Below are 12,500 nucleotides of genomic sequence, written 5' to 3' on the forward strand. Positions count from 1 at the left end.
CAATGAAAATGTAATAGCTAAAGATTAATATATATATATATATATATATATATATATATATATATATATATATATATATATATATATATATATATATCATCATCATCATCAATCCACTGCAGGACGTAGGCCTCTCTCAATCTTTTTCAGTCATTCCGGTCTTGTGTCTTCTGATTCCAGTTTACTCCTGCGAATTTTGCTATTTCATCCCGCCATCTAGTCATTGGTCTTGCCCTGGGTCTCTTTGTGTCGTGTATTATCCATTCTGTTGTTTTTTTTGTCCACCTGTTGTCCTGTCTCCGATATATGTGTCCGGCCCACTGCCACTTTTTCTTCTTGATGGTCTTGAGTATATCTACTTTTGAGTGCTGCCTGATCCATGTGGCCCTTTTCTTGTCTCTTAAGCTAACTCCTAGCATAAGCATTTCCATTCCTCTTTGGGCGCTTACTAATTTCCTCTCGAGTGCCTTGGTCGTAGTCCATGTCTCTGATCTATATGTCATGACGGGGAGGACCGAAGGCACTCCAACCTACCCTGATTCGCCGTTTTATCTCGGCTTCGCAGGATGCACTCGACTGAATGAGTTGCCCTAGGCATACATACTCGTTCACTGCTTCTAGTACCTCGCCCTGTATTTGTATTTGCTTAACTGGGGTTCGACTGTTGAACATGACTTTAGTCTTTTTCATGTTCATTTTAAGGCCAATCTTCAGACTTTCCATATTTCCATATAAATAGTTCATCTGCTGACTCGCCGAAGCAATCTTAGATTGCTTAAGTGCTCATTCCCTATTTTAATCCCTCTCTTCTTCCAATCTAACTTCTTGAATACTTCCTCCAAGCAGGCTGTAAACAGCATCGGCAAGATGGTATCGCCCTGCATAACACCCTTTTTTATTGGTATTTTATTGGTTTTTGCGTGGATTTTGATGGTCGCTGTACCATCTCTACACTCTACTCCTTGTTTACGAATTGCATCCAGTACTGCAGATATCTATACCTTTTCATAATCTACGAATGCCATACACAGGGGCTTCCTATATTCGTTTGTTTTCTCTCTTATTTCTTATTTGAGCTAGTGTGTGGATATGGTCTGTAGTTGAGAATCCGCTGCGGAACCCTGCCTGTTCCCTGGGTTGTTTTGAATCTAATGTATCGGTGATATGGGCTGTGATGATTTTAGTGAACAGTTTATAGATTACTGAAAGGAGGCTTATAGGTCGGTAATTCTTTAAGTCTTTTGTGTCTCCCTTTTTGTGTATTAGAATTATTATTGCGTTTTGCCAGGCCTTCGGAATTTTACCGACGCATAGACATCTGTTATAAAGACTGGCCAGCTTTACTGCCGCAATCTCTCCTGCATCTTGAATAAGATCTACACTAATTCCGTCTTCTGGTGTTTTTCCTCTTTTCATGCCTTTTAGTGCCCTATTTACTTCCTCTACCGTGATGTTTAGAACATCTCTAATTGTTGTGTTTGTCTCCGTATGTGGTTGGTCGTTTGAGTGGTATAGATTGCTATAGAAGTCTTCTATTACTTTGATAATTTCATTTTTATTGTATGTCGCCTCTCCGTTGAGTTTCTTTACTGCATACATTTGTTTTTTCCCTATTCCGAGCCTCCTCTTTGTTGCCTTAAGGCTCTTGTCTCTGATTGATGTTATTTTCATGTCCCTACGCTGTTTCATAAGCTCTTTTGTCTCTACCGAAAGCTTACTGAACTTTTCTTTATCGTCTTTACCCCCTATTTCAAGTGCAGCTTCCGTTAATATCTCACTGAATTGGTCGTTCATTTGGTTTATGTCAAGATCTTCTTCGAGAGCTGAGTATTTATTTCGGATGTTGATACTGAATTCCGTCGCCCTATTCTTTATGTTGATTAGATTAACGAGAGGCTTCTGTATGAGCTTGTTTCGTTCCCTTCTTAGCTGCAACTTTACTTTACTCCTGACCAGTCTATGGTCGCTACCGACATTTACTTTATTGCTAATGGTTACGTCTTGTACAATGTCATGCCTATTGGTGATTATGAAGTCAATTTCGTTTTTAATGCCGGATGGTGATTTCCATGTCCATTTCCTCCCGGGTCTCTTTTCGAAGAATGTATTCATAATTTTAAGGGATCGAGCTTTGACGAATTCTATCAGCCTTTGCCCTCTCTCATTTCTGGTGCCTATTCCGTGTTTCCCAACCGAGATTTCTTCATCTTCCTTTATTCCTATCTTGGCATTAAAATCCCCCATAACCACAGTAAAATGGGTTTTTGCTCTATCGGTAGCTGCTTGCACATCTTCATAGAAGCTCTCTATCTCCTCATCACTATGACTGCTGGTAGGAGCGTACACTTGGATAATTTTTAGGCTATATCTGTTGTTTAGTTTCAGTATTACAAAAACCACTCTTTCGCTCACACTGTAGAATTCCCTAACATTTATTTCAAGTCGCTTGTGAACTAAGAAACCTACTCCTGATTCTTGTTTGCTATCCAAGGGTTTACCTCGCCAATATAATAAGTGCCCATCATTTAGTAATTTCTGCTCTTCGCCTAGTCTCCTAACTTCAGAAAGTCCTACAATATCCCATTTAATAAATGAAAGTTCCTCAAGCAGTGTCAAAAGATCAGATTCTGCTCTCACAGTCCTTACATTGTATGTGCATAAGTTCATCTTCTTTAGACGGCCTAACGGTCTAACCGGATATTCTTAGCATCCTCCGCTAGGGAGCCAATCTGATCGCCGCCGTAACCAGGGGCTCCTTAGCTTCCAGGGAATGAGGGCCGTTGTCTTGACTGGGAAATCATATTTAAGAGGGGTGTGGCCTGGTACCCCCACCTGTCTGCCTTGTGCACGGCAGGGGGAGTAATTTTAGTCCAGAGGTATCATTAATCTTTGTATCCACCGACCTATCTCACGACCTTCCGGTCTACTCATGTGAGAATGGGCACTTGTTCATATATACGTGCAGGGCCTACGCAAAAATGCATGTTTGCATGTTTATGTGCGCTCCCGTGCCCGCACTTATATTCTTTACTATATATATTTATATAGAATGTACAGTGTAGACGCCTATATATACAAATAAGCAATTATACTCATACTCCAAGCGTTTGTCTATGCCCGCATGCATGCATATAGCACCCATACACATCAGCGTCCACGCGTGCACACACACGTACATGAATTATAATGTGCCCATGCATTATAATTTGTTTAAGTATATATACATATACATACATATATACACATATACATATATAAATATATACATATACATATATATATACATATACACATACACACACCCATACATATACATATAGTTCAGTTCAGTTCAGAGAGATTTGCGAAGGCTTCCCTTCGCCCGGGCTATATGCACGAGGCGGCCCGGCCTCTGCCAGCTATAAGTGCTGACTCATCTGATCATCATAACTGAATGCTTACCGTGGCGGTTGGATTGCCTGAAGGCGCTCCAGTTGCCACGGAGAAAGCAATAGGCATAGCCGCCTTACCAACCCGGCGGCTGTCGTCTCTGGGCCCTGTCTGAGGAAGCGAGTGTGCTCGCATTCCATCAGATAGTGCTCTAAATTGGCGTCCGGCGCGCCACAATGGCTGCAGCGTCGCTCATCATGCCCAATGGTGGGTATGACTTGCCACGCACAAGGGTAGCCTAATCTCAGTCTGTGAAGACTGACTTCGGCTCGCCTTGGTATTCTATTAGAGAGTATCAGGGACTCATAGCCTGTGGCGTCTGAGTACCAGCTGGCCGAGGGGGAGGTTCTCGCTTCCTCTCTGTGGCGCTGCAGGGCACCGACCTGCCCTGCAGCCATCAATTTATGCCTTAGCAGTTCTCGGCTAGGATGAACCACAAGATTACTCAAGGGTTTTTTCCTGCCTTCCTCCGCTAGCCTGTCAGCTACATCGTTCCCTTTAATACCAACATGGCTTGGAATCCAGTTGATGATAATGCGTCTACCCTGATCCAGGATTCTCTGAGCAATAGTGAGAATCGTGGTCAGAAGGTAAACGTTATCAAGGGGCGTGCTTTGCTGCAGGCTGTCAATGGCAGCCCTAGAGTCTGTATGTATGACAACATGCCCGTCCGTCTGGGCTGCATGTCTGCGACAGCCTCTGCTTGGAGCGAGGAGGCATTGTCGGACACCCGCATAGCTTGTGCTACGTCCCTTGCTGCAAAGCCGGCTCCTGCAGTGTGGGAAATGGGGTCTACAGAACCATCCGTGAAGTAGGTTTTACTACCTGGTGGAGTGATTTCTGCAATGTTCCTCTCCGCCTCAGCCTTCAAAAGAGACGGAGAGTACTGAGTCTTTCTCCTTGACAGGTTCATGACAGAATACTCTATCAAGGATCTTGCCCACGGCGGGGCTGTGGCATAGTCAGGGTGGGGGAGGTCCATGCCCTTGACCAACAGAGTCTCCTTGAGCTCAAAGCGTATCAACACCCTGGCTGTATGAGACAGCCAGGAGTTGTTGGAAAAGAGTTCATGGTTCTGTGCAAACCGACGCTGCACTTTTTGTCTTAGCTGCGAGTCCGACGGGGACTGTAAGACTTTGGCAAGAAACTGTGCCGCCATCTGATCGATCCGGATGTCCAGAGGGAAAAGGTTGGCCTCCAAGAGGAGGTTGGCAACCTTAGCCCATATAGGAGCACCCAGAATGATCCTGGCGGCATCGTTTTGCATGACGTCAAGCTTTTGCCGTAGTCCAGGCTTGACCGTAATCAGGGCGACGGAGGCGTAGTCCACGATGGGACGGACAGCGTGCACATAAAAGGATCTTAGTACAAGGTGCCCAGCCCCTAAGCGCCGCCCTGACAGAGCTCTCATGACAGAGAGTCTTGGTTCGTTCTAGGAGGTATTGAACCTCCGAGCGGAAAGTAAGCTTACTGTCAATCCATACACCCAGGTATTGGAAGACGTGAACCCACTCTAGCTCTAACCCTTGGACTCGCAGCCTTTGGTCTCGGACATCCTGTTTCAGCGCCATTGCCTTCGATTTGGCTGCTGAGATCTTAAGCCCGACTCTGCGGCATTCCTCAGACATTAGATCCAGACAGCGCTGGGTCTTTCTGATTAAATTCTCATTCTTCCTCCCAACAGAGATAATTGCCAGATCATCTGCATATGAGATGATCTTGCACCCCGCTGGGAGTGGAATGTCGAGGATGCTTAACATGAGGGTGTTAAACAGAGCCGGGCTGAGGACCCCCCCTTGTGGAGTGCCATTCTCCAGGGGTAGATGCCTGGAAAGGTGACCTTGGAACTTTACTCTGGCAGTTCTGTCCCGAAAGTAGTCACCAATCCAGGCAAGCAGTCTGCCCTTGATTCCTTTGTGGATCAGGACCTCTTGAATGGCAAGTGGGCTCGCCAGTTCAAAGGCCTTCTCCAGGTCCAGGAAAACAATGACAGATCTGGTGATGCTGACAGTGCTCAGTAAGGTGGCTATACTGTGAGCAGTGCTCTTACCCCTTGTGAACCCGTGTAGGTGTTCATGTGGAGGTCCCAGCTTCCATTGGAGCCGGTTCAGTACCATTCTCTCTGCCGTCTTTCCCAGACAGCTGAGTAGAGAGATGGGGCGGTACCGACCCGGCTCCTTTGGTTTAGGGATGGGAACTATGTCAGCCCTCTTCCAGCACTGTGGTAGTGAGGAAGTCTCCCAGGACTTGTTGATGAGATGCAAGAGTGCAAGCTCACCTTCAAGTCCTAGGTGGGAAATGATGGGGTAGGAGATCCCATCACAACCCGGGGCTGACCGCGAACTGGTCTTATATGTTCGCCTTAGTTCCCTCAGAGAGAACAGGGCATCGGCATCATCAGGCTCGACCACCTTTTCTCTGATGAGGGCATGCCTGCCTGGAAGCAATTCCTCTTGGCATGCCCTCAACTCTGCTGGTAGACCGGCGCTACTTGTTCTTGCAGAGAACTCGAGTGCCAGTCTCTCTGCCTCCGACCGCGGGTCATGGTGGGTCTTTCTGGGGGCTGAGCGATTTGTGGCCCGTCTGATGCGGTTCCACAGCTCTGTAAGGGAGGTTTGGTGGCCAAAGGACTCACACCACTCCAGCCACTTTTCCTGCTTTACCCTCTTCGCAGTTTCCTGAGCATCCCTGAGAGCCTCTCTCAAAAGAGCGTGGTTCTCAGGGGTTCTCTGTCTGCGGAAGTGTCTTCTGCACATATTGATTCTGTGGTTGACCTCCTTAACCTCATCATTGTAGTACCAGGCGTCTTTAAAACACCTGGACCACGGACGAGTTTTGGGAATGGTCTCTGAGGCTGCCTCGTCTATGGCATTAACTAGTCTTGCCTCAAGTGTATCCACATTATCATTATGTGAGAATTCACTGGCTCTGAGGCACCTGGCCAGGGCCTCCTGGAAAGCTTTCCAGTTGGCCCTGTCCACCTTCCATCGAGGATTGTGCTGGGGCACAGGGGCTGGGCCAGCATCCAAGATGGTGGTGACTATCCCATAGTGATCACTCGTGGCAGTGTTGTCCACAGACTAACGAATCCTCTCGACCAAGGCCGCAGTGACAAAGGTAAGGTCAAGGACCCCCCCGCCAACGTGCGTAGGCTCCTGGTTGTTGAGGAGAGCAATCTTGGGGCATGACTCAAGCACCGCGGCTATGTGATAGCCTTCCGCATCCCGGTTCCGCGTGGGAGCCAGGATGGGGTGGTGGGCATTGAAGTCTCCCCCTATGAGAATTGGCTCGTGTGCCGCAGCAGCACAGACTTCACTAATATCTAAGCTCCTACAGGTTGGCCTGCTGTACACATTGTACAGCTTGAGGGGACCCCCAGCCATATGGATCTCAACTGCTAGGAGTTCAACACCTTCTCCACACTGCACAGGATCGGCAATCAGGGAGCAGGGAATATTCGACTTCACGAGGGTAATCAAACCTCTGGTGCCTTGGTTAGAGGGCAACACAAAGGGGTGATATCCTGAGAAGCGAACAGTGTCTCCTGTTAAAGTCTCCTGGAGCATGACAATGTCAATGTACCGAGATCGCACGATCGCGTGGAGAAGGGCATTCCTCCGGGAAAAGCTGTTGATATTCCACTGCAGTATGCTTAGATTAGGAGCCATTGTGCTAATCTGAGTCCATTAAGTCTGCGTCGTCAATGGCGTCGACATAATCGGTCTCAGTGTCTGATGCCCCAGTGTGGGTAACGTCAGACATTTCGGAGTCTGACAACTCCTTGGTGAGTTCCTCACTGATCGTGATTTCCTCACTGGACTCGTCACTGTTGTCAGGACAGGTCGAGCCATTAGAAGGGCTGGGTCTCCTGGGAGGTGGAGAACCCCTGGTCGCCTTGACCTTCACTCTGGATGGTCGTGGCTTCCTCGCCCTTTGGGGTTTGGGTTCAGGCTGTGCCAGTGTGGTCTTGGCCGCGGGTTGGGTGGGGAGACAAGTCTCGCCCTGAGTTGGATTGGGTGTAGAGGCCTTGGGCCTTACATCCCTTTCCTTCAGGGCAGCGACAGTCTGGGTCATTGCCGTGACGGCGACCTTGACTGCCTTCTCCGTCTCTTCACTGGTCCGTCCCAATGCTGACGCAACTGCTGTGACAACTGCCGTCAGCAGGAGCGTCAAGTCATTCTCCGTAAACAGAGTTTGACTCTCCGCTCTTGGGTTGGCCTTTGGTGTGTTCCCAGACCCCTTCCGGGTCTGTTTCCGTCTTGGAACACCCACCAGGGCCGGAAACTCCTTTGTGTTGGAGGTGTCCGGTGGTGGTTTTGTTTTGGGCGGTGCTTCCTTCCTCTTAGGAGGGGGGGGAGCCCTTACCCCTTTGTTCTGCCCCCAGACGTAAGTGCCTGGAGGGGCAGGAACAAAGTCCGGTCTTTTTGCAACGACCTCTTGTCGCCGTAGAGCCTCTTCCTTCTTGACGGAACATCCGAGGCTCCAGGCATGGTGCTTTTTGTGGCAGTTGGGACACTTGGCAGTAGTGTCCCGCTTGCCCTCCTTGTGTGCTTTGAGGCACACCTCCGTGCTGTGTACCTGACTACAGACACCACACTTCGGCTTTGCAGAGCAAGTGGCCTGGTAGTGTCCGTACTTCTGACACGTGAAGCAACGGAGTGGATCAGGGACATACGTCCTGAGGTTGTAGGAGCCCCAATTACCGAGGTCCAAGGACGCAACTGGGGCTCCCTTCAAGGTGACCAGGACTTGCCTGGTTGGGTGCTTCCCTTAGGAAAGTCGGGAAGCTCCCACCACCTTGGGATGGGCAGTGATGACCTCAAGGTCATACATCTGAGGGAAGCCAAGAAGCACCATCTTGGACTTCCTCTCATCAGAAGTCAGGGCCGCCAAACTCACCTTCCGTCCGTCCTGGAGCTTGTCAGTCTCCTGGAGGAAGGTGAGAGTGGACTGGTCCTTAGGGATGATTATCATACCTTTGTCTTTGGCAATTCTAATCATCAGACGGCACTGTCTCTGGGTTTCCAGAGCCCGTACCATCTGATAAACGTTGTCGAATCCTTCCGGTTTAGGGGGAACCCTAAACTGGGGGAACCGACTCGGGGCTACAGACTCGCCCTCCGAGTCTGTAGCCGGCCGAGGACGCTTAATGCCTGCCTTCCGAACCGACGCCGGAATTTTGGCAGTGGGGCCAGCAGGGTTGGAGGGTCCTGTCTGGCTTCCATTTTTACTTTGACTCGTCTTCTGAACCGACGCCAGAGACTTGTCAGTGCCAAGGGCTGGTTTGGAGGGTCCAGCCCGAGGCTCTTGGGTAGGCTTTCTCTGAACCGACGCCAGAGCCTTTCCCAACTTTTTGCTTTTGTCACCAAGGACCTTAAAAGGTTCCAAGGTGGCAGCCTTGGTCATCTTCATTCCAGGTTCGTCAACGTGGGGGTCAGTCAGGGTTTTTTTAGAGTAAGATGCCATAAATATAGTGTTCAATTCATCCTCCCACGCCCCCACCCACCACGGAGTCCAACAAGGGGAAGCTGTGCACTGAGACCATGCTCAGAAGCCACAGGGGTGGTGGGAGGATATACGCAACCCCTGCCTTGCATTGATGGCATTCGCAAATACATGCGTTTGCCTGCAAGACAGGAGCTGCTTGACCCTAGCCTAGCTCAAAAGAGAGACCAGCCGATTGACCTAATCGAGCCAAGATCAGGCCACCCGTCTTGCTGGAATAGAGGACCAAAGAGGCGTGTTGCTAGCCGCAGGGCGTACTCATACACGGCATCGCTCAACCTCCAGGACTCCCGTCTCCCAGCGCACAGGGGCGCCACGCACGGCAAACACGCGGGCAGGTGTGTGCCCCCCTGGGGGGAGGACCAGGGGGGGTGTGATCCCACCTACTAGATCAGCACCTAGGAACGCTTAGTCGTCCTTCCTCGGAGAATCAACCGCTAGAAGGCCACCTCAACGGGAGGGAGAGACTGGCCAATTCTAGAACGGGCTCTTCCGAGGAAGGAGTTCAAGCCCCCGCGCCACGACAAGGCGGTTCCTTATTGCGGGGGTATATACATATACATACATATATATATATATATAGTAGGCAGTGGTATACATATATCTGGCAACAATTCGGAGAGGTAATTACTAGTTGGTACCTAAACCGCCTGGGTGTCCTGGTGTGGCCTTGACCATTGGTGATGCCATATCTTGTGTTGGGCTTTCATTACGAATCATTTTCTAGACTGATATTCAGTGTGGTTGCATGATTAGATTTATGAACACTGAAAACATAACATATATGATTTTATAGTATAATGTACTCACGAGTGGATTATACTCAGGCCAGATGTTGGATGGTGGTTAATCACCTTTGACCCATGGCATTGGTGTTAACGTGGCACTATGGGAGCGTTAAGCGATATTTGACTCATTTTTTGTTGTTTTGCTAGGATGGTATGATTTTATATTAGAAATATATTCAGACATCCTCAGATGTTTTCACACTGCATTATATTTGCAAATCACTATAATAGATGGTATAACTCGATGTTTCCTTCATTTATATTGTGGTACTTTTTGGCACCTCACTGCCTTTGAAAAGGCTAGCTCTCTTGTGGTATTCTTTCTTTTTGAATTTTCTACGACACGTGTAATTTCTTATTTCTATTTCGATCGTATATGCTCTCTAGACATTCACAGATATTTTCACCTTATGCTGTGCCGCCACGGATCACTGGACATAATTTTACACTTAATATCGTGAGACCTAACACTGAAACCTCTCCTACTCATTTATATATATATATATATATATATATATATATATATATATATATATATATATATATATATATATATATATATGGGAAGATATATTTGTGTGTATATTTATGTATATATATATATATATATATATATATATATATATATATATATATATATATATATATATATATATATATGCGTGTGTGTGTGTGTGTGTGTGTGTGTTGATGTTTATATATATATATATATCGTGAGACCTAACACTGAAACCTCTCCTACTCATTTATATATATATATATATATATATATATATATATATATATATATATATTATATATATAATATATATATATATATATACATATGGGAAGATATATTCGTGTGTATGTTTATGAATATATATATATATATATATATATATATATATATATATATATAATATATATATATATATATATATATATATATATACGTGTGTGTGTGTGTGTGTGTGTGTGTTGATGTTTATATATATATATATATATATATATATATATATATATATATATATATATATATACAGAGAGAGAGAGAGAGAGAGAGAGAGAGAGATGGAGGGAGGGAGAGGGAGAAAGGCAGAAAGAGAGAGATAGAGAGATAGATAGACATAGATATAGATAGATAGATGCATAGATAGATAGATAGATAGTTAGATGCATAGATAGATAGATAGATAAATAGATAGATAGATATATAGAAAGAGAGAGAGAGAGTAAAATTGTACGAGAATAGATACTTAAACATCCAAGGGTTAGTTTAGACTCGGATTTAGAAACTTCGCGAAAGACTATATCTAGGTTAGCAAGAGAGATTCTCCCTAAAGATATTCTGACAGCTTTTTGTTCTGGAAAAGTAAGACGCAGTAATGACTAGGAAGCCACAATACTGAATGCAGCAATGCAACAAAATCCTCAGTACAAGAAAGGATACTTTATAAATGAAGAAATAGGCAATTACTGCATTTTGCAATGATATATATCTACTATATTTAGGTGCTTATCCCCATTGTTCTTTTGAATTTCAGTATGTATGTTTTGTTCAGCTATCGATTATATATATGAAAAAAGGTACAACTGCTGTGAAAGAGCATTAACAGAGAACATTTTACCTTGCAGTCCCCCCTGACCACGGTTTCTAATGGCCCCCTCACCATCTGGCACGCGACACTGATCGACGCCCTGCAGAATTTCCATAGCAACGCCAATTGCCCGACATGCGCAGGCTTCAGCCAGGACTACACACACAACGACTGTTGAATGCCGCAACGCCTCCGCGCTTCTTCTACTTGCTTCCTTGCGACAAGAAAGCGGAGTTTCTACTTAGTCTGACTCTCTTCTGCCACGCTTATGATGTTCTTATTATCTGCTTGATCTTTGCCGCTGACATATGCGACGCTATTTATGCTCTCTCTCTCTTCTTTCTCTCATTCTCATTCTCTCTCTCTCTCTCTCTCTCTCTCTCTCTCTCTCCATACATACATATATAGATAGATAGATAGATAGATAGATAGATGGATAGACAGATAGATACACACATATATATGCATATATATATATATATATATATATATATATATATATATATATATATATATATGTATATATATATAAATGTAATGTGTGTTTGTATACATATATAAACAAAACCCAGAATGTGTTTATAGATTAAAGGGTAAACTGGACTCCTAATCAGGCGATCCAACTGAAATGGAAAATTTCTTATTCAAAAACGGTGAATCACATTTCATTGGAAATAAAACTACCCGAATTGTACGCATATTTCTTGATTCAATCAATTATGTTCTTATATGCTATGCTACACGTTAAGCTCCAAGAACGTCCTTGGCCAAAGGTAGAAATGTATCCTACAGATTTGAAGGATAAATTCGTGTCTTTTGGCAACTTGGGTGTGAAGTTCAAAGACAGGCTCTTAGTTTCTGAATGTATACAGCGTGTGTGTGCATACATATGTGTGTATATGTATACGTACACACACATACACACACATACATATACAAATTCTGCTACGGTGCCTTGCCTTTGTTTTCTGATACTATCAAAATTGCTTCGTGTTAGGGATAATATAAGAGTTACTCTTTTGATTAGGACTATAATGTTTAAGTAAAGCCATTGTATTGCAATACAATGTTTTAAATGAGAAACTGTTCACTTCTGTGATGCTTGCGAAGACAACTCTCCTCCGCCGTGGTTGTGGCCGCGCGTTAATGAGTCCGGCGGAGCACTTGAGAAGGCGCGCTCTGCTCACGTCTCGCTCAC

General features: G+C 45.5%; 1 protein-coding gene across 1 annotated transcript in view; it reads left to right on the forward strand.

Moving 5' to 3' along the window:
* Nucleotides 1-11,668, forward strand: part of LOC122247428 (uncharacterized) — a 34,103-nt gene extending 22,435 nt beyond the window's left edge. The window contains exon 9 of the mRNA XM_043006721.2: nt 11,340-11,668. Within this exon, the coding sequence (XP_042862655.2) occupies nt 11,340-11,480 (141 nt within the window). The 3' untranslated portion in view covers nt 11,481-11,668. The remainder of the gene's footprint in view (nt 1-11,339) is intronic.
* Nucleotides 11,669-12,500: the final 832 nt, after the last annotated feature.

The sequence above is a fragment of the Penaeus japonicus genome, unplaced genomic scaffold, assembly GCF_977035675.1.
Source record: "Penaeus japonicus unplaced genomic scaffold, GWHDUDI00000001_assembly GWHDUDI00000021, whole genome shotgun sequence".
NCBI classification, from domain to species: domain Eukaryota; kingdom Metazoa; phylum Arthropoda; class Malacostraca; order Decapoda; family Penaeidae; genus Penaeus; species Penaeus japonicus.